Here is a 27,676-nt window from a genome sequence, read left to right on the forward strand (position 1 = left end):
GGTCCCCGTGTAGGCATCAGTTTGCTTGGTTACTTTTATCTAATCCTGAGCCTAGATTAGATGCCATGTTGCAAACTATTTCCATTTTTATAGCCTTTTTCAAATTGTTTTATATTTGACTGATTGTCAGTATAACTTCTGGGAGTACTCACAGATGTTTCCTTAGTACCCAGAGTTTGGAAAAGAATATATGGTTAATAAATAATTTTTGAATGGAGTAAATGAGCCTACCCTTCACCTAGGGAGTTAGGAGGAATTTATATTTATAGAGATACAAATATTAAGATCTATTGGTATTCTTCATCTAGACTAAAATAACTACATTTTGGAGTATACGCTGTTTGACTCTTAGTAATTAATTTTCAATGATATTATATTAATATTTTATAATAATACTCAAGATGTCTGAAAGTATACGACGTACTCTGTAGCTAGATTCTCAAGGATGTTTAATGGAAAGGGAACCAACTTATTTATATAGCAGGTACTGTATTAATCATATACACTGAGTATTCTACTGAATTATAACATTAGGATATTAATATCCCTGCTTTTTTATATGAAGAAACTGAGCTCAGGAAGGTTAAGATACTTGCTCAGGATCAAAGCTTTAAGATTCAAAGTTGAAATTTGAGTCAGGAACTTTATATTTTCTAGCCCACATTGACTTCATTATGCTAGGTTTTATAATTTGACTAAAATAACTTCAAAAAATTATTTATGATGATATATAGAATAAAAAAGTGGTGACATTAAAACATTCTTGTATCATTTGTAATTTTGTAATCTTTTCCCACAGATAGGTTTTATTTTGTCAAAGCCTCTGATACTGTATAGGCTATGCAAGTCTTTAATCAGCTTTCAGCTGGTTAAAATGCTTTGAACTTAATAACTGTTATAAAGATATAAGTGATATAAAGATATTCATGCATTGATGGAAACACTGATTAGACTTCAAGAAAGATTTGAAAGAATGCTCTTCATGTGGAGAAACACTTTTAAAATTGTTATAAAGTTTTTAAAAGAAAAATAATTATGCTGTATAATTTTAGATGAGCTACCCATACCATTTTGGAGATAGAATAGTGGAACATAAAATGTGTGTTTGTATGGAGATTTTAAGGAGAATTCATTGTAAATGCTGGGGTTACCCAAAACATTATAAGGTGACTAAACATCTTGAGATATTATATATTAATTATTATAAAATATTGATATATCATTGAAAATTAATTACTAAGAAGCAAACCAGCATACACTCCAAAATGTAGTTATTTTAGTCTAGATGAAGAATACCAGTAGATCTTAATATTTGTATCTCTATAAATATATCTAACATTCTACTAAAATAAGAAAAACCTAAGTTAGACTAAAATATCTTGATATTTCTAAAAGCTACATTGGTAGAGTTGTTTAATTAAGAGTGGCATCCAAATAACACTGTCAGTCTCTTGTCAGGTATATGACAATCCATCAATATTATTTTACTTTTCATCCATCTCTATTTCTGGCAAGGATTTGAGGTGTATATAATAATTTAAAAAAACAAGGAAATATTTGAAACAGGATTCAGTGTGCAAGAACCATGCAATGATAGTCATACCAGGATATGAGACATGAAGTATTAATTCAATTGGCTGTAGAATTTAACCTTTACTCCTTAGCTGCCAGACAAAAAGGAAAACATGATGAGATACCTTAGTCTTACCTTCCTGCAGTAGGAAGTGTCTAAGAGAATCAGGAGAACATTTTTAGTAATAAACTCTAAGGAGTAGATTTAGTTTTGCAAAGTGCTTAGAGTAAGTGTGCCTAGCACATAGTAAAAACCTATTAAATGATATAGTAATATATATAAAAGCAAATGAAAAATTAATAAATAAAGAAGAATTTATTTTGCATATTTTCATGTAATGGTCATTGACCAAAATAAGGGGTCATGGCTTTAACCTGTTTACAGAATATACATAGGCAACCTCATTTGGTTATTTTTCATATTGATCCTTGACAGCAAGTTATGGACATGTATTTTATCATGGCATGTAAATGGACATTTTAGTAGAAGGTGAAAGATTTATGCGATCTGAAGAGAGACCAGAGTATGTGAATGGACATTTTAAACATAGAAGTTTGAAGATGTAGTTTTTGTTGAATTACCTTTTGACAAGACATAGAACATAAAGAAAGTAATAAAATAGTTTTAGTGTATGTAATTTTAGAATACCAATAATTTTAGCAAGTCATTTCAAGGAAACATTTTAGCAAATAACATGAAGTTTAATACTAATAAGTGGTCAAAGTAATGTCAAGTGTACATCAACCGTGTGCTTTAGTGAAGGTAGCATAATTGGTATTTTATTCGAAAATAATTGAACCTAATGTGTATTCCTTTTAAAAGGGAGGGCCATACATGTTTGCCTAGTATGGATAAAAACTTGGGTTGCGAAGAGCATTACATCTGCTGGAAGTCTCACCATGTGATGTAGAAAAGACTTTGTCTTCGATGAGTTTGAGTTAATTCTTGTAGTTGTGACAATCACAGATATGAAGCAGTTAAATCCCATTATGAATTTTAAGATATGTATATATTTTGACAAACAGTTCATGTAATTGTGCAGTGTAGCTCTATGTTTTCTAGAGTTCTAGGCCTCCTTTATTCCCTCCTTAATTCCATATGTATTTGATTAAATAAATATTACCTTTTTTTCTGGAGTGGTGCAGATATGTTTAGTGTTAGCTTATATAATCTTTTTTTTTTAATGTTTATTATTTACTTTTGAGGGAGAGAGAGAGACAGAGAGAGAGAGAAGCAGAGAGAGAGAGAGGGAGACACAGAATCTGAAGCAGGCTCCAGGCTCTGAGCTCTGAGCTGACAGCCCAGTGCAGGGCTCGAACTCATGAACCGTGACATCATTATCTGAGCTGAAGTCAGATGCTTAGCCTTCTGAACTACCCAGGAGCCCCAGTTATATAGTCCTTGGTTTATTTGACTTTGGTACTTCAAAACCATCTGCATATGATTTTTAAGAACCAATTTGTGTTATATATGTTGAAGTCTTTGTTTTTTTTTAATGTTTTATTTATTTTTGAGAGACAGAGAGAGAGACAGCGTGAGCAGGGGAGGGTCAGAGAGAGAGGGAGACACAGAATCCGAAAAAGGCTCCAGGCTCTGAGATAGCGGTCAGCCCAGAGCCCGACGCGGGGCTCGAACCCACGAACCGAGAGATCATGACCTGAGCCCGAAGTTGGACGTTCAACCGGCTGAGCCACCTAGGCGCCCCTATGTTGAAGTCTTTATAAACCTTAAGTTTAGAGTAGCTATGAGATATAGGTGGGTTAAATCTTATCTTCCTGTCTATACTTAAGTGTGTGGATATTGTTACTGTGTGCCTTTACCCTTCTACAATTACTATGCAGTCTGAAGATCACATGAGAAAGTAAAATGTCTTAGACTGCTCCTTGCTTATGCTTTATTTTACACATATGTAGAGCATGTGCATTTATGTTTTATAGAAATCAATTAAGTCTTATTATTTAGTTAAGGATACCTATAACGTATTCCTAGTTATTATTTGGATTTCGATTTAAAATTTATGATTTCATTCATTTTGATAATATCAAGAGTATATGGATAGACAGTATTTTGTGAGTTTTGAATGATTGTAAATAAGGAAGCTGAAGCCCAATGCAATTTATGCTTTGAACACTTTTGTGCATGTTCTGAGTACAGTATATAAAATTAAAATGAGAAGATGTGAGCGTTATGCCCAATGTTATGTTTGTATATAGTAACAACATGATTTATTCTAGATCCCCATTTAACTGGAAGATAATAAAATGTATTAAGGTATTAAACATGTTCCTAGGTTCACATATTCTTGTAATTCAGTTTTTATGAAATTTTAAAATGAAAATTTTAGGAGATAGACCAAAAATCAAGTAAAATAATCAGCTATTTATTAGATTTCAAAATTCTACTACAGTTAAATAAAATATATCATTTACAAATTTTGTTTTGTTTTTATTTTTTTAAATGTTTTTTATTTATTTCTAGGAGAGAGAGAGAGAGATACAGCGTGAACAGGGGAGGGTCAGAGAGAGAGGGAGTCACAGACTCTGAAACAGGCTCCAGGTTCTGAGCTGGCAGTCAGCACAGAGCCCGACGCGGGGCTTGAACCCACGAACCGCGAGATCAAGACCTAAGCGAAAGTCAGATGCTTAACAGACTAAGCCACCCAGGCACCCCTATCATTTACAAATTTTGATGTATCCATCTCTTTTGCAGCCAGTGCAAACCTCTTGACTATCTCAAATTCTCTCTGCAATTGTATGTGTATGAGTTTTAAAGGATAGTTTTTCTTTTTCCTTCTTGTGTATACACATAAACATATGTGTGTTATATACATATATACATAATATTATATAATGTGTATGTTTTATATAAATGTATATATTATTTTTGTAGTTTGCTACCTAGTTAAAGGCAAGGAGTAACATTTTTCTTTGCCTTCCTGTTTTTTTCAGCTTTATTGAAGGTATAGGAGAAAGAGTAATTAAAGATGGGTATTAAGTTCAGTGAGTATTGGAAAGGCACATTTCATAAACAAAAGAGAAAAATATATTTTAGGTATATTGACACAATATACAGATATATTGATTAATAATCTCAGGATTTTTTGTTGTTATTTTGGTTTTGTATTTTTTTATTATTTTTTAAAATTTAAATCCAAGGTAGTTAACCTGTAGTGTAATGATGATTTCAAGAATAGAATTTAGTGATTCATTGCTTACATATAACGCTCAGTGCTCATCCCAGCCAGGATCCCACTTAATGCCCCTTGCCCATTTAGCCCATCCCCTCACCTACTTATCTGATTTTATTCTTTTTTTGGGGGGGGAAGAATAATGGTAATATTTAAGAGTCTCATGATAACACCACTTACCCCACTGGCATAACTGGCATTTGTATAAAGGTAAAGCAATTATTGGTAAAGTTATATTCTGATGTTGGAGCTAGCAAGTGCTATTGGAATGTCTATAGAGAGTAATTAGATGGACACAAGGATCTTTTTATACTGCTTTTTGTATTTAGTGACCAAACTCTTTTGATCTGGTTGATGTTGGAAGACCAAAAATATTTGTGCTGCTAATCAGTGAAACTCTCTTTATTCTGGTGCAGAATATATCTTTTCAAATAGCACACACATGCACACATTTTTTTTACAGGACTATAGAGTTAACATCTTCTTGAGACAAAAATGGAATGATCCCAGGTTGAAGCTCCCCAGTGATTTTCGGGGCTCTGATGCACTGACAGTGGATCCCACAATGTACAAGTGTCTGTGGAAACCTGACTTATTTTTTGCAAATGAAAAAAGTGCCAATTTTCATGATGTGACCCAGGAAAATATCCTTCTGTTTATTTTTCGTGATGGAGATGTTCTTGTCAGCATGAGGTACTTGTTAATATTTGTACATATATACATATATATATTTTTAAGTCCATATATCACAGAGAAACATATTAAGTGACTACTAAGACCTTTGTTTCTACTTTCAGGTTATCTATTACTCTCTCATGCCCTTTGGACTTGACCTTGTTTCCCATGGATACACAACGTTGCAAGATGCAACTGGAGAGCTGTATGTAAACGAGACCCAAAGTGACTATAGCATAAAATCTATATGTGACTATATGCTTAAAATCTCTAGGCAATACACTCTACTGATATCTTAGATAACAAGGGTAAAATTGATGTTTTTGATTACAAGTAGTCCATTAGAATAATTCATTTAGGAAAATTATAGTTATTCTTTTACTGTAATCATTACTAAGGCAGATCCTTTTGGTACTAGTTTTACTTTCAGTTACGTAAGTGTACACTTTTAACTTATTACAATCGTCAGCTTCATTTGAGTTAGTATTATAAGCAAAGCAAATGAGGAGGCGTCTGGGTGGCTCAGTCGGCTAAGCATCTGACTTCAGCTCCTATCCTGATGTCACTACTAATAAGTTTGAACCCTGTGTTGGGCTTGGTGCTGACAGCTCAGAGCCTGGAGCCTGCTTCGGATTCTGTGTCTCTTTCTCTCTCTGTCCCTCCCCTGCTCGCGATCTGTGTCTCCTTCTTTCAAAAATAAGTAAACACTTAAAAAAGTAAGTAAAGTAAATGAGAAAATTATGTCTTAACAACTGTTCTGCTGCTAAAACCACGTGTTCAGAGCAGAAAATTTGAAAACATTGAAAAACTGTGACGAAAACCTGCCAAGTAGTTATTTTCTATGGATGTAAAAAAAATTTTTTTGACAAAGTTGTCCTTTTTGTGTTTCTATGATCATATGTTTTTCAGTTTATGAAAGATGTACTATATTAAAGTATAAAGTATATCAATTGAAATTATTATTGAAATGACTATCTTTAAAATATATTAATTCACTATGACGCTTATATTTTGAAAATAAAAGTAGGACATAAAACTTGAAAAATGAACTAACTAATCCATGGAATCCTTAGCCTGAATACCTATGTATCATGAGCTATTTCAACAAAAAGTAAAGAATAATAGCCTTGTAAAATATCTTATATATACTTGCTAGATGATATGCTTTAAAGATACTTTGTGGTTATTTGTTGTTGTTTTTTTAAATGTACTGACACTGAATCCTACATTTGTACAGTATCTGTTGACTTTTAAGTATAAAATGAGATTTTGCAGATATAAGCATGTGTATGTACATTTTTGTGTATGTGTTGTACAATGTATGCCTGTGTTAATATGTATTTGTGTAGAAAATTCCAACTGTATTGCTTTGAAAAAGCCATATGCTTTATGAATTGAATGGTAGGCTACTATATGCTGTAAAACCCTATAGGATCCTTGAATTGTAGCCATATTACCTAAGCCCAAAATGGGTACTTCAGCTGTAATGACATCCACTTGAGACATTGTTTTATTGCTTTCCTGTGGTAATGTAACTCCTTTAGGGAAGTTTGTGGTTATATCTTCAAAAATAGAGGTGATTTCATGCTTAAATTTTTGTTTTTTAATTACCAGGTAGCATACTGTATAGTTGTGAGTGTAGATTTGCAGAAAGCTAGAATGACTTGTTCATTACTTTTTATTGATGACAGTTCAGAATTTTGACATAGAGATTTGTGCTATTATATATGATGCTGTAGGATTGTAACTGCAATATGCTAACTATTTTGGCTTATTCTTTCTTTAAGTGAATTAATTATTTGTAAATTTGTGCTAATGTTTTCATTAATGGTCATAGATTTTATGTTTTTACATTTTTAACAAAAATTTTATATAAGCAGGGCCTATGATCTTACCATTGCTGAACTTAATAATTGGACTATTAAAATATTTTAAAAGTATTAATTATATTCCAAATTAATATTTTTATTTATTTACTTTTGTTTCCAGTTGGCTACACAACCGATGACTTACGATTTATCTGGCAGTCAGGGGATCCTGTACAGTTAGAAAAAATTGCATTACCTCAGTTTGATATTAAAAAGGAAGATATCGAATATGGTAACTGTACAAAATACTATAAAGGCACTGGTAAGTAATATTCTTTGAATTAAACAAAACTAAGTCCTATTTCAAAGATTCATTTTAATTTTAATATATGCTAGGAACAAGATAGAAAAAACTTAGTTAAAATGTAAGTTTGGTTTTTACAAGCAGTTTATCATATATCCATATATTTAAATTATATATTTAAATCTTTCAGAAAATTACATTTACCACATTTTTTATTGCTAGTTTTGCTTTTCTTTATGTAATTCTAGATAACAAGAGGTTTTCAAGTTTTTATTTTAGTAATATGTACTCTCCTAAGCAATGGATTGCTTAAGTATTGTCAAGAAGCTGCTTCTGGCAAGATTCAGTTTGGAGCCAAACATTATGGATTTGATCAGTGTGATCCATATACATTTGTCTCTTGTCTTTTAGGCAGGTTTTAGATGTTGGTTGACCCATATTCTTAGTTTTACAAAGCACTTCTTTTTATGTTGTGTAGAAATCAATAGCATGTGAAATAACTAGACATCAGTGAACACTCCTTGTACAATATTCTTGGCCTACATTATGGAACAGCTAATTGTGAAACACATAACAAATTAACCTTATTCATTAAATTAACTTAAACTTTGCAGAAATGAAAATATAATACTCACTAATCAGTGCTTTAATAATATGATTCATATTCAGCCTTTGAGTCACAACTGATATTTATAGTTATTGAGAGTCTTAGGTAATAAATATAATAACATTGTTTCCCTTAGTAATATACATAAAAGGATTATTGAATTTTGATCATTATATCAAACTAATTATCATTTCAACTTGCAAATTACCGTACAATTCTAATTTTCTATCAGGAAGTAAACAGAGATATGACGAAGATATTCAGAATAGATATAATAATGAAAGTTTAAATTTATCACAACATTTATGTTGGCTTGCAAAAATAAAACATGTATGGTGTAATTGTGTAGAATTCAGAGAGATCAGATGTTTGAGCAAAAATGCTGCCAACATGACATCATCAAAGACTAAATATAGTATTAAAAACGGTAGAGTGAATATTTGCATATTTACAGTGCTACAACAAATGCAACACTTAGGCAACTTGGAGATTAAGTTACTTTAAGCATCTGTTGTTCACTTTCACATTAATTAACAGATTGTATAGCATTTATATATAAAGAGTTCCTTCTCTTATAGAGCTTATATATTTTAGAACAGGAGAGATAATAAGGAAATACACTGTGAAAAGAATTCATGAAGGTTTTTAAATGGAAAACCTGAGAGCTCTTAAAAATTGGACCATCAAAGTACTCAGTGAAGAAGTTATAGATACATGGACTGCTAGATACGGAAGTGATCTTATTGACAATTCTGAGCCAGTCTCTTTATTTAACACATAAAATAACTGCAGAGCAGGGTGACTGAGTGACTTACCGAATGTTACAGGCAATTCGATGTCAGCCACTGCACTAAGCATAGTATTGCTTTTATCTACTCACTCAAATTAAGGAAAGGAACTACAGTGTTTAGATACTTTCATAACTCACCTAGTAACGGAAAAAAAATAAGCTTGAAAGCCAAGAAACAGCCTTTTGTGATTGTTGTGTAGAAGCACGTATTAAGTAGATAGCTCTTTGAGCTCTTGCTTTATGTCAGGCGTTATTTTAAATGCCCTCTGGGAATTCTGCATCTTAACCCTCACAACAATCTGATGACTTCAGTACTTTTCTTCTCCCTATTTTACATGGTAGAACCATAAAGCAAAGACACTTACCTATGTGAAGCACTGGAATAGTGGGTCTGGTATTGCTATACTACCTGTGGAGTCAGCCCCGGTATACTTTGCAAATAGTTACCCACCTCTAGAGCATATGCTTAACATTTCAAGATGAATAGTCTCTAAATTGTTTTAAGAAATTTGAAATAGACCCTAGTGAAATTTTAAGTTTCATCTAGAGATGAAAATAAAACTGATCATTTTATTTCTGACTTTATGTAATAGCATAAAATGATGAGATAGCATTAAAAATCCTGGGATATTTATTTTTTCACCTTTAAGCCCTACATCTTAAGCCCTACATCTAAAAGTCTCCTTTTGGGGCTGCAGCAAGGAATAACAGAGAGGTCCCTGCCCTTCTATAGAACTGTATCCTAGTATGGTACACACATAAAATAATTTATTTTATTTTTAAGAAGCAAATAAGATGCGCTGTGTAGTTGAGTGATTACTTACGATTATAATAAGTAAAGTTTTTGTGGTATTTTTTGAATTATTGTAAATAATTCAAACTGACCTCTCATTAGCTGCAGAAAACAACAAAAAAACTTGTCTACCATCATAATAATTGTCATTTACTGTGTTTCAAGAAACATGCTTTATCATCAGTGTTTACATGAATCATCATATGAATATTAGTAAATTATTTTAACGTTTCGAGAATATTTAGAAATGTGCTTAGAAGTATAGACTCTTCTAAATATATGGAATGCTTAGTAATGTATCATAGTGAAAAAGATATAGACAGCAATGTATGTAAAATGATGGACAATATGTTCTTTAACTTGTATAGAAATAATCAGAAATAATAATTTGGCTTTAACTTTATTAAAAGTTACAGTTTTTTAAATAATTGTAGAAGTTCCAAAGGAGGAGAAACATACAGGAAAACAAGTATGCAAAAATACTTAAATTGCAAGCCTAGGTGAATAATAATGAAATAAAACTCCACAGGAAATAGAAAGTAAATTGAATTTGCCAATGAACATTTATATCAATTAGCTGCCCACCTGCCTCTCATAAATGTAACAATACTAGGAAAAGATCAAAAAAGATCAAGAAATCTTTCTCATAAAAGTTTATGGAGCAAATCACTATAATATCCAAGCATGTATTTTATTGCCAAATTCATCCAAGTCTTGGGAAGCTCCCCTAGTGGGTGCCTTCATAAAAGGAGGGGGTGGAAAGTTGCTTCTGAGTACAGGATTCCTGTTATTTAGGCTGCCATTTAAATATGGTGGGATAGAATGCAAAAGTTTGTCTTAAAGTGAGCAACTCTATAGTAGATCGTTGTAACATTTGTGACAATTCAAGTTACCTGAAAATATGCAAGAAGTGAGAGACCCCTAAAAATGGAGAACAAACTGTGAGATAACGGGAGGGGGATGGGCTAGATGGGTGAAGGGTACTAAGGAGGGCACTTGTGTTGAGCACTGAGTGTTATATGTAAGATACATCCCCAAATTCTATTCCCGAAACTAATATTGTACTGTATGTACAAATTAAAATTTAAGTAAAAGTTTGAAAAGAAAAAATGATAAAAATACATTTAAAAATATGCAATAAACACATATATGTTGTTGTCTATCTCATGTGTGCTAGGTAAATGTAAAATTAAACTGAGTGACAATTAGAACCACTTTTAAGAAATACGGTGAGCCTCTTAACTGCAGAAAATTAGACTTTTAGAAGATTCTATTTTGGAAATTTTGCACATAATTGTTAGTTAGAAACATATGTTCTTGTTTGTCCAGGCAGGAAGTTAAGAGGAGTGGTGGGGAACAGAAAAGGGAGGGAGTTTTCATTATTTGACCTTTTGTATCTTTTAAAAACCTTTGCACAATTTGAATTAATTGCCTAGTTTTAATGAAATTAAAATTAAGAAAAAAACATTGGGAATTTTTTTGTTTTTGATATAATTCAGAAACATTTGGCATAATTAGAATTTACTGCAGTTCAAATCAACTATTTTTGTTACATATTTAGTCCTAATATCTTTCTAATCTCTCAGACGTGGCAATGATTATAATTTACAGTGGAGTAAGGATAGAGTTCTAATCTATGTTATTTAATAAGAGTATATGAATAGCTATTCTTTTATTTAATATTTTTAAGACCTTATTATGTGCCAGTACTGCCACAGGTACCATTAATGAGTAAATATGAAGATTGTTCTAGTGACAGAAGTATATATATTCTTCCTAACTAGGAAAATTAGATAAATATTACTTTAAAAATTTAAAATAGATAAAAGTAATATTGTCCTTTCCCCACAATTACTTTATGTATTCATTTATCATTCATTTGTTTCCATATTTTAAAATAACAAGGTTTAAGCTGAACACAGTTGGAGATATTTTAACTTTTTGGTATTTGCACGTCACCTTGCTTTTGTATGAATGGCAAATGACAATTTTATCAAAATCAAGCACTCTAGGCATTAAATACTGCATTTAATTTGCTCACTGAAAGAACTAAAACATTTAAAAAATAATCTCAAACATCTAGAAGTATTTCTTCTATTCCAGTGGTAGGAGAATATTTTGTCACTTATTTTGTTTTTCAGGTCAGCAAAGGCTATTATGAAGCTGCCCATAATTTGTGATTAATCTGAGGGACTAGTCGTATCATGGCATCTCTAGAATTATGCTGTAAAGCAATTTCTGCATTTACGTTGCTTGTGAAAATGAGGTCCTCTGCCTCATAAAACATGTTTGAGGGCCTAGAGTGGAGGAAGGGAGAGAATTGAGAGGAATGTTAGATATTTTCCCTTTATAATCTTAAAAATAAATTGAAAACAGTTACTTCTTATTGTTGCTAACGTTTACTTCCAACACTCTTAATTTTTAAGGCTTACGTATGCATAGGAGTTACTGTAGACTGCCATACTTTCTATAAAAGCAGTGGTACATGTCTCTGAAAACTTATATTGACAATGCATAGTCGTGGAGTGTTTCTTTTTAGACTTGTTCCACTTTGATTTACTACTCCCTATATGACTCCTTTAGATCAATTGCCCAGAGACAGCCCATGGGTAATGAAAAGTTTAAGTTCATTGCAAATTCTCTGAACAAAGACTTAAAAGCTGAGACGCTGACATAGGGGCACAGCATGTGGTATCTATTTCTCAATGCCATAATAGAGCTGTGAAAGGTCAGGTGAGACAGGCCCCATAATGTCAGCCTTTTACATCAATGAATTATATATTTATAGAAAAAGCCTTTTTTTTGTGGAATTTACTTTGTGAAACTGCCTCAAATAGAAGTGGCTTACACTTTATAGGTACATTATTGATTTTTGCAGTTGCACGTGGGTGAGCACCTCATGGGTCTAACGTGTTTGTTTCTGAAAGGGTACTACACGTGTGTGGAAGTCATCTTCACCCTGAGGAGACAGGTCGGGTTTTACATGATGGGTGTCTATGCCCCCACCCTGCTGATTGTGGTTCTCTCCTGGCTTTCCTTCTGGATCAACCCGGATGCAAGCGCTGCCAGAGTGCCCCTGGGTAAAGTATTCTGTGCTTCTCTCTCCTGTCCGAAATGGGTTCTGTCCTTGCCTAACTAACTGTATAATCAGCTGTTTTAAAAGAGAGTTGTAGAATTGAAGGCAATCTTTTTCTTTGCTTTTTTTTAGACTTCTTTCAATACTTGACATTGAACTAGGTTTTCTCAGTGTTTATGCAGTCCATAGTTAAACTATGCTTTTTTTTTCATATCTTTGGGTATTTTAAACAGTTAATCTGTTTGACATTGACTCTTGTGAAATAATTATTAAGAAGTGATTTTCTCAGATAACTAAAGTCAAAAATCCTCAATAGTACAAAACTTAAAAACAAACTGTATTGATGGGCATCTTTCTAAATAATATTGTATACTATCTCATGCTCTTCACTGGGGAATATGTGGTACAATTTGTCTTTTTAAAAATGACTTTGCGTTATTTTCTCTTTTTTTTTAAGTTTTCTTAGTGTTTATTTTTTAGAGAGAGAGAGACAGAGACAGGAAGAGAGAGAGAGAGAGAGCAGAGAGAGGGAGACACAGAATCTGAAGCAGGCTCCAGGCTCTGAGCTGTCCGTACAGAGCCCGATATGGGGCTCGAATCCAGAAACCATGAGATCATGACCTGAGCCAAAGTTGAACTCTTGACCAACTGAGGCATCCAGGCTCCCCATTTTTGCATCATTTTCTTAAACATCAGGTATTGTGTGCTGTATCATGAAGAGTGGCTAGGGAAAAGAAGAGTTGGTGATCCATGCTCTCTGATTTGTTATTTTTAATGCTCTGTCACATAGAAACATCATTAGCCAGTCTTGAAATTGTGTCTGTATGGGGGTGAAAAAGTCTTTGCTTTGTGAAGTAATAAAGAGCCCTTCTAATGGGTGAAGCGAATACTCTTGAAAATAAGGACCTTGTTACAACAAATTTTGATTGTTTAGAAAGTTTTAAAATGTTTCATTACCGTGTGTATGTGTATATGTGTGTGTGTATGTGTGTGTGTGTGTTCTGACTTTCACCTGGAACTTATATTGGGTAAGGTTGTGGTATATTTGACCTCTTGGTGACTGATTGGTTGCAGCATTTTATTTTTTATTTCCATCAAAAAGGCTTTGTGCAAATCTCCCTCCTGACTTGTTAGGGGAATTAAATGAAATACAGATTTTTAAAGAGTAGAAAACCAGGAAAGAAGCAGTGAAAATGACAGCTTTACTTGAATAAGACATTCGATGATTTACATTTAATAAAAACCACAGAGACCAAATCTACATCTTAATGGCCAAAAAATGTAGGAAATTTCATCCTAATGGTTGTGTATCTATAATGAAGACAATTACAACTCATAGATTAATTCCTTTAGGGGATGAAAATTAACTATGTAGTTTGTTGTACTGAGAATAAAACTCCTAAAAAACTAGATTTGTATTCTTAGACTTGTCAAAAATATCAGATATTTCCCCCAAATAGTCAATTTTTTGCTTATTAAAAATATCTTACTCTCATGCAGTGATATAAATTGAAATGTCAGACTTCCAAGAGCACTCTGGTGACATTTCAATCCCTGACATATCCTTGAAGGATTTTTCTCTGTAAATCCCCATCTGTTGTGAGAGTTCTGACATGAAGTCCCTGAGCTGTCCATTTAACGTCCGGTAGACCTGTTGTGTGGAGCAGGAGTGTTTCATGGTTGAAAGTCAATCTCTTGAGTTCAACCTGGATTTCAAACAGGTTTAGATGACAAACAGATCTAACCTCTTTAAACATACTCTGTTGAAATGTCAATAAGGATCAAAGAATACTCAAAGGGTTGGTTACTTGGAGAGCTGAAAATATGAGTGTAAAGTGCTTATTACACATTCAGGAGTTAATAATATGGCCTATTCATAGATTACTTTATAGTTTGTAAAGCACTTTTACACATTTGATTCATTCAGCAAGTGTTTAGTGTGTGCCAACTGTGTACGAAGTAGTATTCAGGAAGATGGGCACATAGCTAATAAAGTAAATAGCTAATAGATAGTTAATAAAATAGATTAAACAAAAGAAAACCTCTAAGCCTCAATGAATGTGCATTTTCTTGGAAAGAAACAGACATCAAATAAGTACAAAATGTAATATGTAAGATGGTGACATATAACTTCAGTTAGAAAACAAGTCATGCAGATGAGAAGTACAACATAGGGGATACAGTCAATTCTATTGTAATAACAGGGTGTGGTGACAGATGACAACTATACATAATTATGGTGAGCATTGGGCAATATGTAGAATTGCTGAATCACTCTGATGTACACCTGAAACTAATATAACATTGTCAACTACACTTCAATTTTTTAAAAAATCCTAATACCTAGGGTATGTAGAAAGATAGTGACATAGGAACAGAGAGTTCAGGGACAGCAGCCTGCTTGTCAGGAACTGTTGAGAGAGAAGTGATATTGGATAAAGATGTGATGGAGGTAAAGAAATAAATCACTGTGGATATCTAGGAAAGAATGGGTTGGGGTAGTGATCACCAAGGCTAGCATTCCTGAGGCAAGAACATGCTTGGAGTATTTTGGGAATACCAAGAAAGCCAGTGTGGCTGGAGCAGAATGAGTGAAAGGGTGACATCAGGAAGACAGCAAAAGTGAGGAGACTTTGTAACGTGTCCTAAGGCATTCTGATGATTTTGGCTTTTATTCAGAGTGAAATGGAAAGCCCTTGAGGGCTTTCTGCATGATGTGCTTTAGATTTCAACAGATCTCAGGGCACCCAGTGGCTCATTCAGTTGAGCATCAGACTTGATTTCAGCTCAGGTTGTGATCCCAGGGTATTGGGATTGAGCTACCCCGTGTTGGGCTCTGCACTGAGCTTGCTTGATATTCTCTGTCCCCACACCCCGCAGTCAATAAATAAAATAAGTAAATAATTAAATTTTAACACATTCTCTTTGCCTACTTTGTTTAGAACCCATTAAAAGGGGGCGTGGTGGAAGCAAGGAAAGCAGTTTAGAAGCTATTTTAATAATCCAAGTGAAACGATCATGGTATGAGCCAGAGATAGAGATGCTCGTTATAGGTGATGGATATAGTAGAGATAAAGAGATTTGTAGATGTGTTGTATGTATGATTTAAGAAAGTAGAATTGAAGCTGACTTCAAAGGTTTTTTTGGTTTTGGTTTTTGTTTGTTTGAGAAACTAGAGAGATGAAATTGCCACTAAGTGAGATGGGAAATGCTGCATGTAAAGGAGGTTTGAGAAGGTGAGAAGATGAGGAGATTGGTTTTGGACACGTTAAGTTTGAGATGTCTTTTAGATAGAGATATCAGATAGTTGGCTATACAAGTATGGAGTTTTTAAGAGAGATCAAGGCTGGAGGTACGAACTGTAGATTTGTAAGAATATAAATGGTCTTTAAAGTGAGGAGATTGGAGTGCAGGTGGACAAGACATATAAGGGTTAAACCCTTGAGACTGAGAAGATGAGCAATGACTAGTATGATGTAGTTTCCTAGGAGCCAAACAGAAAGCATTTCTGGGTTAAGGGAATGGTCAGTCAAGCTGCTTGTAAATCACATAAGTTTGGGGCTAAATGTTGTCATTGGATTCAGTGACCTGGGGAAGTCACTGGTGTTCATGATAAGAACAGTTTCCATAGAGTGAGGAGAAGAGAAAAGCTGGATTGGAGTGACTTCAAGAGAGAAGGGTGGCAGCTGGGGAGGAACTAGAGGCATCCAGTATAAACAAACCCCTGGAGATCATCAGCTGTAAAAAGAAAAAGAGAATGGGGAAATAGCTGGGGTGGAAATAGGAGTTGAGAGGGTTTCTTGTTTTTGTTTTGAAGGTGGACAAAAATCTTAGCATGTTTATTCTTAGAGTAAAACAGCCAATAACAAAGGAAAAAATGAGAGATGGAAGAAGTGCAAAAGCAGAATTCTTGAGACGTGAGAGGGGATGAGATCAGATAGACAGACTGGACTTTGCCAGGACAAAGTGAATTTGTCCCAGGGATCAGCAAATCCTTCCTGTGAAAGGCCAGGTAGTAAATATTCTATGTTTGTAGGCAGTATAGTTTTTGGCGCAACTCCTAAATCTATTGTTGTAGCTTTAAGGCAGCCTTAGACAGTACATAATTGAATGGGTTACTTATGCCTCAGTTTACTAACTCCTGGTCTACATTATCAGGAGAAAAGGGAGAGTATATAGGTATAGACAGAGATAGGTGAGTAGATATGATAGTGGGGGCTTGTGAATGATTTTGTTTTCTTAATAAAATAGGAAGAAAGGCCATGAGTTGCAAGTGAGATAGGATAGACTGTTGTGAGTTTGAAGAGAGAAGGTAGTGAATGGACAAGGGAAATACACTCTGCTTGCTGTGATTATGGGCTTCCTGAAGTTAGTGATGATAAATTTCAACTAAGATCATTCAGTATGTTGGAATGATTATCTCTAGCCATCCTCACTAAAAGAAAACTAGAGGTTTTAGGAATATATTTATGTTTTTGAGATGTATCCATGTTGTTGCTTGTGTTTGTACTTGCTGGGCAGTATTTATAGTTTTATTTTTCCATTCCTCAGTTGATGGACATTTAGATCGTTTCCCAAATGTTACTTTGAAATAATTGTGTACAAGACTCTGTATGGACATACATTTTTATTACTCTTGGGTAAATACCCAGAAATAAGATTTCTGGATTTTAAAGTAAAACTATGTTTTAATTTTTAAAATTTTTAAAATTTTATTTTTACTGTTTTTAATTTTAATTCCAGTATAGTTAATGTATAGTGTTATATTAGTTTCAGGTGTACAGTGTAGTGTTTCAACAATTCTATACATCACTCAGTGCTTATCATAGTCTACTCTTTGTTCCCCATCACCTTTTTCACCATCCCCCCCCAATCCACCTCCCCTCTGGTAACCATCAGTTTCTTCTCTATAGTTAAGAGTCTGTTTCTTGGTTTGCTTTTCTTTCTGTGTCCTATTTTTTTTCTTTTTGCTCCTTTGTTTTGTTTCTTATATTCCACATATGAATGAAATATGATATTCTTTCTCTGACTGACTTATTTCACTTAGCATTGTACTCCCTAGCTCCATCCATGTTGTTGCAAATGGCGATTTCATTCTTTTTTATGGCTGAATAATATTCCACGATATGTATAGGTGTGTGTGTAATGTATACATATATATATTATACACACATTCTATATATATGTATATAGTGTATATGAATAATATATATATAGTGTATGTGTATGTGTGTACTTATACACCGTGTATGTGTATGTCACATACCACACCTTTATCATTTCATCTATGAATGGACACTAGACACTTGCGCTGCTTCCATCCATTATCTGGCTTTTGTAAATAGTGCTGCAGTAAGCATAGAGGTTCATGTATTCCTTTTAATTAGTGGTTTTTTTTTTAATTTTGGGGTAAATAGTCACTGGTGTGATTAGTGGATCATAGCGTAGTTCTATTTTTAACTTTCTGAGGAACCTCCATACTCTTTTCCACAATAGCTGTACCAGTTTGCATTCCCACGAATAGTCCACAAGGTTTGTTTTTCTCTACATTTTCACTAACACTTGTTGTTTCTTGTGTTGTTGATTTAAGCCATTCTGACAGGTGTGATGTGATAGCAAGATACTCTTACTTTTATATACTGAAATACTATTTATCAAAAAGATGGTACCATTTTGCATTCTTGCCAGTTGCTTCACATACTCCCCAACATTTAATTGTCTTACCTCATTGTGGGATCTGTAGTATAATGTTGAATAGAATTGTGAAGAGATGGCTTATTCCTGATTCTAGCAGAAACAATAGCCATTCGCTATTAAGTGTGATAGTAGTTATACATTTTTTGTAGATGTCTTAATTGGGTTGAATAGATTCCCTTTTCTTCCTAGTTGGCTGAGAGTTATTTTTGTCATGTATGATAACATTTCATTGGATTTAAACTTGATTGAACTTTGCCAAATTCTTTTTCTGCACATACTTAAATATTTAGATGGCTTTTCTTCTTTAGTTTGGTGAATTATATTGATTGATTTCTAGATGTTACATGAGTTGCAAAAATTATTAACACAAAAATATTTTTATAATATTCTCATATCCTTTTAATGTCTGACTATTAGTGGTATCCCAGATTTAATTCTTGATATTGTATTGTGAAAATTGTAAATTTTCTTTTTTCCTGATTATTCTAGCTAAAGGCTTATAATTTTTTTTGATATTTTCAAAATATCAGTAATCATTTCATTTTTTTTCTATTTTCCTTTTGGTTGATTTTTAGCTCCTTATTAATTTCTTCTTTTTAATTACTTTGGACTTAATTTGTTCTCTTTTTGATGCTTAAAGTGGAAACTCAGATAATTGATTTTAGGTCTTTTTTTTTTCTTTTTAAACAGAAGCATTTCAAGTTATAAATAGACATCTTCTTTCAGTTAAAAATATTTTCTGATTTCCCTTATGAATTCTTCATTGGCCCATGGATTCTGTTTGATTACCGAATATTTAGTTTTAATAAGTACCTGATAATGATTTTAATTTTATTTTAATGATTTTATATTTTGTTAGAGAATATGATTTCAAACTTTTTGTTTATTGAGATTTATTTTTAATGGCCTAGCCCAGCATATGTCTCCTGGTAATCATACCACATTCACTTGCAAAGTGTATTTCTCATTGTTGGATATAGTGTTCTGTAAATATCAAGTTGGTTGATAGTACTTGAAATCTTTTACACCTTTTGTCTAGTTATTATTACAGCTATTGTTGGGAGAGTTGTCAAACATCTCCAACTATATAGCGTTATGCGGTAGGTATTTGGAACCTCTGTTATTAAACTTATATGTGCTTATAATTTTATCTAAAAAAGAAAGAGTATTACTTTAATGTATCATACTATTTTAGTAAAATGATATCCCATGAAAATGGAAACAAAAAGAAAGTTGAGTAGCTATACTTATATAAACAAAATAGACTTTAAAATAAAGACTGTAATGACACAAAGAAGGGCATTACATAATGTCCTTATCTGTCCTTATCAGAAATAAAAGAAGAAATAGACAACAGTCCATAATAGTAGGGGATTCTAATACCCCCATTTATACCAATGGATAGATCACTGATACAGAAAATCAATAAACATCAGCCTTAAATGGCATGTTAGAACATGTGTACTTAACAGCTACTTACATAATATTCAGTCTAAGAGCAATAGAATACACATTCTTCTCAAATGTGCATAGAACATTTTTCAAGATAGATCATATGTTAGGCCACAAAACAAGTTTTAATAAATTTAAGAGGATTGAAATCACTCAAGCAGGTTTTCAAGCCACAGCAATATGAAACTAGAAATTAATTACACAAAGAAAACTGGAACGTTCACACATTTCTGGAGATTAAACAACATGTACAACCAGAGAGTCAATAAAGAAATCAAAAGAGAAATTAAAAAAATACCTGAGACAAATGAAAATGAAAATGTAACATACCAAGCTTTGTAGATGCAGCAAATGCAGTTTTAAGAGGGAAGTTAATAGTAATAAATGTCTACCTCAGGAAACAAGATAAGTCTCATATAAACAACCTAACTGTATACCTGAAGGAACTAGAAAAAGAAGAACAAACTAAAGTCCAGAGTAAGCAGAAGGCAGGAAATAAAAAATATAGTAGGAATAAATGGAGACTAAAAAGGCAATGGAAAAGATCAGTGAAACTTAAAGCTGGCTCTTTGAAAACATAAACAAAATGGACAAATCCTTAGTTAGACTCACCAAGAAAAAAAAGGGAGAGAAAATTCAAATCAATAAAATCAGGAAGGAAGAAGAGGCGTTACAAGTGATATCAGAAAACACAAAGGATCCTAAGAGATTCCTACAAATAATTACACACCAATAAATGGACAAAATCAAAAACCTCCGAACAAACAAAAAGTTCCAGACCAGACACATCACTGGTAAGTTCTACCAAAGATTTAAAGAAGAATTAATATCAATTTTTCTCAAAGTCTTTCAAAAAATAGAAGAGGGAAGAACTCCTCTAAACATATTTTTAAAAGTCAGCATTACTCTGATACCAAAACCGGATAAGAATATCACACGCAAAAAAATAAAATTACAGGCCAATATCCCTGATCGATATATATGCAGAAATTCTCAACAAAATGTTAGCAGACCTGTTTCGATAATACATTAAAAGGATCAAACACAATGATCAAGTGGAATTTATCCCAGGGATATAAGAGAGGTTCCACATCTGTAAATCAATCAGTGATATACCACATTAGCAAAATAAATGATAAAACTCATTTGATTATCTCGATAGGTGCAGAGAAAACATTTGATGCATTCAACATCCACTTACAATAAAACACTTGTAACAGAGTGGATATAGAGAGAATATGCCTCAACATAATAAAAGCCACATGTGAAAAGCCCACAGCCAATATTATACTCAATAGTACTTTAAGACCAGAAACAAGACCAGGATAGCCACTCTTGCTATTTTTATTTAACATAGTATTGGAGGTATGAGTCAGAGTAATTAGGCAAGAAAAAGAAATGAAAAGCATCCAAACTGGAAAGGAAGAAGTAAAACTGTCACTATTTGTAGATGACATATTATATTCATAAAACTATAAGAACTCTAACAAAACACTGCTAGAATAAGTGAATTCAGTGAAGTTTCAAGATACAAAATCAACACATAGAAGTCTGTTGTTTCTTTACACTAATTATGAACTATCAGAGAAATTAAGTAAATCCTATTTACAGTTGCATTAAAAAGTATAAAATACTTAGGAATAAATTTAACCAAGGATGTGAAAGAGCTATATATTGAAAACTGTAAGTCATTAATAAAGTAAATTGAAGACAGTGCAAATAAAGGAAAAATTGTTCCATACCCATGGATTGGAAGATTTATATTGTCAAAATGTCTATACTACAAACAATGGGCAAACTCAGTGGACTCTCTATCAAAATTACAGTAGTATTTTTAAGAGAAACAGAATAATCCTAAAATTTGTGTGTAGCCACTAAAGATCCCAAATATCCAGAGCAGTCTTGAGAAAGCAAAGCAAAGCTGGAGGCATCCATACTCACTGATTTTAAACTATACTACAAAGCTGTAGCAATTAGACAAGTATGGTATTGACATAAAAAAAAAAACAGACACATACTTCAGTGAAACAATAGGGACCTCAGAAATAAACCCATGTATATATGGTCAATTAATTTATGACAGATGAGCCAAGAATATACAATTGGAAAAGGTTAGTCTCTTCAATAGTGTTGGGAAGATTGGACACTCACCTGCAAAAGAATGAAACTGAACCATAATCTTATATCATACACACAAATTAACTCAAAGTGGATTAAAAACTTGAAGACTTGAAACCATAAGTCTCCTAGAAGAAAACAAGTGGTAAGCTCCTTGACATAGATCTGGGTCAATCTTGATGATTTTAGCAAAAGCACCAAAAGCAAAAATAAACAAGTGGGACTGTATCAAACTAAAAAGCTTTTGCACAGCAAAGGAAACCATGAATAACATGAATAAATAATCTACTGAACTGAAGAACATAAATGCAAATCATATATCCGATAAGAGACTAATATCCAAAATATGGAAAGACTCATACAGCTCAAAACAAACAAAAAGAAAAAAAGAAAGCAGAAAAAACAAACAAACAAAACAATCCAGTTAAGAAATGGGCAGAAGACTTGAATGGACAACATGCAGATGGCCAACAAACACATGAAAAGATGCTCAGCATTCTCCCAATCTCATCTGAATTGACCTTTTCCATTGTTAACAAATGTGAAAACTCCCTCTATGAATTTTAGGGAAAGACTTGTCTTTAGCTCCTTCTCTATGTATGGAAGTAACTATGGAAGTAACTTTTTGTAATACTCTAAGTAAATTATGCATAACACCCCCTTTCTCTGGTACATACAGTACTTGAATTGCTTCTAAAAGGGAATTTTTTTTAAAGGGAGTTTATCAACATATAACTTTCAGTTGAAGTGTAGAAAGATTAATAATTTAGGTTACAAAGCAGACCTCCAGCAGACCATGCATGCATACATTCTTTCTTGTACTCTTATCATCTAGAACAGTGTTCAAGGATTATAAAGACCTCTTACAGAAATGTCAAAAAGTTGTTTTAGATTCCCACATGGTATTGATAATAGCTTTCCTTTTCGTCTCCTTTGAATAAAATGTCATGAAATGATAACATGCTAATATAATTTAGTAGTACTTCTAAGTGAGTTTTCATTTTATTAATCACAATCACAATTCCACATGTATGAATTTGATAGTTTATCACACTATGAGATAAAAATTATTTGGAGTTTACAGGTATGTGAACACTTGCAGTTACTCCTTGACCTCTGTTGGTTCATGACATTTGTTATTATATTAGCATTATACTCTCTAGCTTCATCCTTATTGCTGCAAAGGGCAAGATTGCATTTTTTTGTGGTATATATATATATATATATATATATACATTGTGTATATATATGTATATATATACACACATATATATATATACCACATCTTCTTTAACCATTCATTTATCATTGGACACTTGGTTTGCTTTCATATCTTGGCCAATGTAAATAATGCTGCAATAAACATAAGGGTGCATATATCTTTTCAAATTAGAGTTTTCATTTTCTTTGGGTAGATACCCACTAGTGAAATTTCTTTTGATTGGTTTATAAATTATTAAAATTCAGACAAAATTTCACTATGCATTATTTAACAGTGAAGTAATTTTATTTGAAGACTATATTAAGGAAACGGTATAATACTTGTCCAAAGAAATATTATTTGCTCAGATTTCTTGTTTTAGGATTAAAAAAGCAAATGGATATTTTCTATTTTAATATGATTTCCTGAAGAGAAGGCATATAGTGATGTTCACATTCATCTCCTCTATTTCTATTCTTTCATCTTTGACATGATAAAAATCTTAATAGAATTGACCATCATGGTTTCTAACTTAATATCTGGAATTATAAATACCTCCCTTCCCTCCCCAGAAAGCTATTAATGTCATATCCTTCCTTTAAAAGGGCAGTCCCTTCTCTTTTTCTTTGGTCTCCTTTTTTTGACATTCCAGAATCTTTTCCTCACAAGGTTTTCTACATTTTCAAAATGACCTTCATCTGAATAATATTGGCTAATCTTTTCTTTTACAAAATTCTCAAGTGCATCGTGCTGTGTCATGGTCATCGGGGTTAGGTTTCTCGGCCTTTATCTAACCCACCTCAATGTTTTCATACCGAAGTCATTTTCTTTCCTACATCTCCTCCTCCCATCTTTCATGGGTATTTTTCTAGTTATTTCATTCTTCAGAGCTTTTTTTCCTTCTTCCTTCAATCAGTAACCAAGTGTTTTAAAATGTCTTCTCAAAATCCTTTTACGTCAGTTCTGTTCTTCATTCCCTCACGCTTTGTTTCTGCAGCTACTATTTTTCCTTTCATACTCTGTTTTATGTATCCCTGCCAGAGTAATGTTACTCCACATTCCTTTGATAATGAATTTCTCTTCCCCAAATTTAAAGTTTCTTAATATTTTCTACCAGGTATGGTAAATTCATTATAGACTTTCAGAACTCTACAATCTGCCATTATTCTCCCTTTTCTTACGAAGTTTCTAAGATATCAGGAAATATTCAGGTATAATATTCAGTTTACAACAGTTTGATATACTCTATGTTATTGACGAACATGAACTGCTATGGAAACACAGAGAATAATGTGTCAGTTTATTCTAAAGGAATAAGTAAGGTTTAAGGAATTAAGTAAGGTTTGCTTTTGATTGCTAGATTGACATATAGCATTTGATTAAAAATAGAAAAATTGACTTGGAAATATGGCTTGCCAAATTAATGCGCATAGGTATAACTAATTGCAGTTTAGGACAATAAGTGATCAGATCTTGTTTTTTTATGTTAGTTTCCACTTCCAGGTTAGAAACATTAAGACCTGTATTAACTTTTAAAATGTAGTCTCTACTAATTAGTTCTTAGTTTTCCTCAGGACCAAGGGTAATTAATATAACAGTAAATTAGATGCTTGTGAAGTCTTTATATTCTAAGTAATATCATTTCCATCTGCAGAAGTTACTATATTTTGCTAGAAACCTTTCTTTCTAGTAGAGAATCTGGTAGCTCTTGAATACTTACAAAAAGAACCAAACAATATTGACACCTCTCAATAGCCTTTGAAACAATGCAACTGATGGAATATATTTTTCAGTGTTTTAACTGTTTATTAATACTAGTATAGTGCTTACCAAACCCCCAAGGCAAGAGACAAGAAAACTAAGTGAATCTTTATTAGGTAGACATATTTGTTAATTCTCTGTGGTGGTCAAATCTAGGAATAAAAAAGTGCACTTGGCCCCATAAGTGCATAGCCAAGGCAAACCTGTTTCCTACATGACTTAACGTGAGCCTCCTTTGACATCATAGAAGATTTTTTTTCTGACACAGGGTGTCACTGGTAGTCAGTGGAAATGTGGCAAGTGCAAAGAAAAGGAAGGAGGGATATAAATTATTCCAATTTTCCTTTTGGATTTTACAGTTATTTGACTTAAATTGATATATAACTAGTTACCTTTCCATAAATGGTTAATATTACAGATAGCAGAATATTATTCTTTCCTTGAAGAGCTGAAATAATTTGTTTCCCCTTAAATAATCAGGAATGCTCTATCTTTGTCTTTTCTATTAGATTTTTCTAAATTCTGAGACTTATCAGAAAATTGTTTTATACGTTCTATTCTTGTTCAGATTTAGTTGTTCATGGGGCAAAATGCAGTTCTGTAACTGTCTAAAACAAAGCTGAACAATGAAATAACTAGAGAGCTTTGTGGCTTCCTCTGAGATACTACAAAATAGTTTCAGACATCTTTAATATTTAAAACAGATCTAAATTGTGTTTTTACACTTTGGTTTAAATTTCTGTTTACTTTTCAATATTAAATACAAACATTTCAAACTACATTAAATAATCCTTACATAAAAAGTATGTCAATATTATTTTCTCTACTCTTTGAGATTGAAAGAGACCTAATGAGCATTGGAAGTTAACTACAGAAGGATAGTCTCAAAAAGTAATGTTTGCAGACATTTCACAGGGGTAAAAAACAACTTTAACTGCTATTTCTATTTCTTTAGGTATCTTCTCTGTACTCAGCTTGGCCTCAGAGTGCACAACCCTTGCTGCTGAACTTCCAAAAGTATCCTATGTGAAGGCCCTTGATGTGTGGCTCATTGCTTGTCTTCTCTTCGGGTTTGCTTCTCTGGTGGAGTATGCTGTCGTGCAGGTGATGTTGAATAACCCCAAACGAGTCGAAGCAGAGAAAGCCAGAATTGCTAAAGCTGAGCAAGCAGACGGAAAAGGTGGAAATGCAAATGCTGCTAAAAAGAATACTGTGAATGGTACAGGGACTCCTGTTCACATTAGCACTTTGCAGGTAAGAATGACACTATCCGGCGAAAGTTTTTCCCCCATCCTCTCTGCACTTCAGGAGAAAGATATTTTTCTGTGGGTGTGAGGGTTGATAGAATTGGTGCCACCTCGTTCTTCTCTCACAGATAAAAAGAACTGAAACACATCAAACCTTTTTGGAAAAGAAATAAAAAATACTTAGGTCAAACATTAAGAAAAAGAAATCAACACCGTATCAACTTTCTATAAGACTTTCTATGGAGTTTAATGAGACATTATTTCTTTGATGGGTACCATTGAATGTAGAGATCTGGCCAAAGCTACAGACCTTCCTGTTCTTTTTCAATTGATAAGCCTCACTGAAAGGTCAGAGGATTGCTGGAAGCATTGACCTTTTGCCAACATGGTAGATTTCGGGGAGCCCACGCTCTTGATAAACCCCCCTTTCTGTTCCCTATCAGGTTAGAGAGTTCCACATAGAATATGTCAGGCAGACTACTTATTTATTGGATGTCTGGCCCATAGGGAAATTATACCATAGTTTGGGATCTGTCCAGCTCAGTGGTGAGTACTTGGAGAAGAATTGGACCTTGCCTTGTCACTTGACCATTGGTCTAAGAATAATGGGCAATGCCTTTAGATTCTGATAAATTCCAGATCAATAGGCTGTTTCATGAATCTAGCAAAGCTATCCACTTGCCCCAAAGCTCCCCTGATTGATACCTTCCATTTGGGACGACCAGTAAACCAGGAGTCTATTTCCATTGAGCTTATCAAGTGTGGTAGGTTCCACAGGAGACTAATAGGTTCTCACCATCTTACAACCTTGAAAATCTTGCCAGTATTTTGGCTCAATATTACTCTTTTAGGTTGTTAACTACCATTACACCCCTTACCTAGAATGTTAGACAAATATGCCATATGCATATCTTTAGATATAAAACAAGCAAACTACTTTTTTTTTAGTTTTTTTAGTTTTTTGTTTGTTTGTTTTTACAAATAGTTTATTGTCAAATTAGTTTCCACATAACACTCAGTGCTCATCCCCACAAGTGTCCTCCTCCATGCCCATTCCTCCTCCCCCCCACATCCATCACTCCTCAGTTTTTGTCAGCATTCAAGAGTCTCTCATGGTTTGCCTCTCTCCCTTTCCCCCAACATTTCCCCCCTTCTTCTCCCCCTTGTTCCTCCGTCAAGTTCCTCCTAATCCTCCTATACATGCAAACATGATATTTGTCCTTTTCTGCCTGACTTATTTCGCTCAGCATAACACCCTCAAGGTCCATCCATGTTGCTACACATGGCCAGATTTCATTGTTTCTCATTGCCATGGAGTATTCCATGCTATAGATAAACCACATCTTCTTGATCCATTCATCTATTGATGGACACGTAGGCTCTTTCC

General features: G+C 33.3%; 1 protein-coding gene across 1 annotated transcript in view; it reads left to right on the forward strand.

Moving 5' to 3' along the window:
• Positions 1-27,676, forward strand: part of GLRB (glycine receptor beta) — a 99,898-nt gene that overhangs the window by 54,732 nt on the left and 17,490 nt on the right. The window contains exons 5-9 of the mRNA XM_039221127.1: positions 5,224-5,453; positions 5,558-5,640; positions 7,425-7,565; positions 12,665-12,817; positions 25,998-26,296. Coding sequence (XP_039077058.1) covers positions 5,224-5,453; positions 5,558-5,640; positions 7,425-7,565; positions 12,665-12,817; positions 25,998-26,296 — 906 coding nt within the window. The remainder of the gene's footprint in view (positions 1-5,223; positions 5,454-5,557; positions 5,641-7,424; positions 7,566-12,664; positions 12,818-25,997; positions 26,297-27,676) is intronic.

The sequence above is a fragment of the Hyaena hyaena genome, unplaced genomic scaffold (assembly GCF_003009895.1).
Source record: "Hyaena hyaena isolate Hyena2069 unplaced genomic scaffold, ASM300989v1 scaffold_951, whole genome shotgun sequence".
NCBI lineage: Eukaryota > Metazoa > Chordata > Mammalia > Carnivora > Hyaenidae > Hyaena > Hyaena hyaena.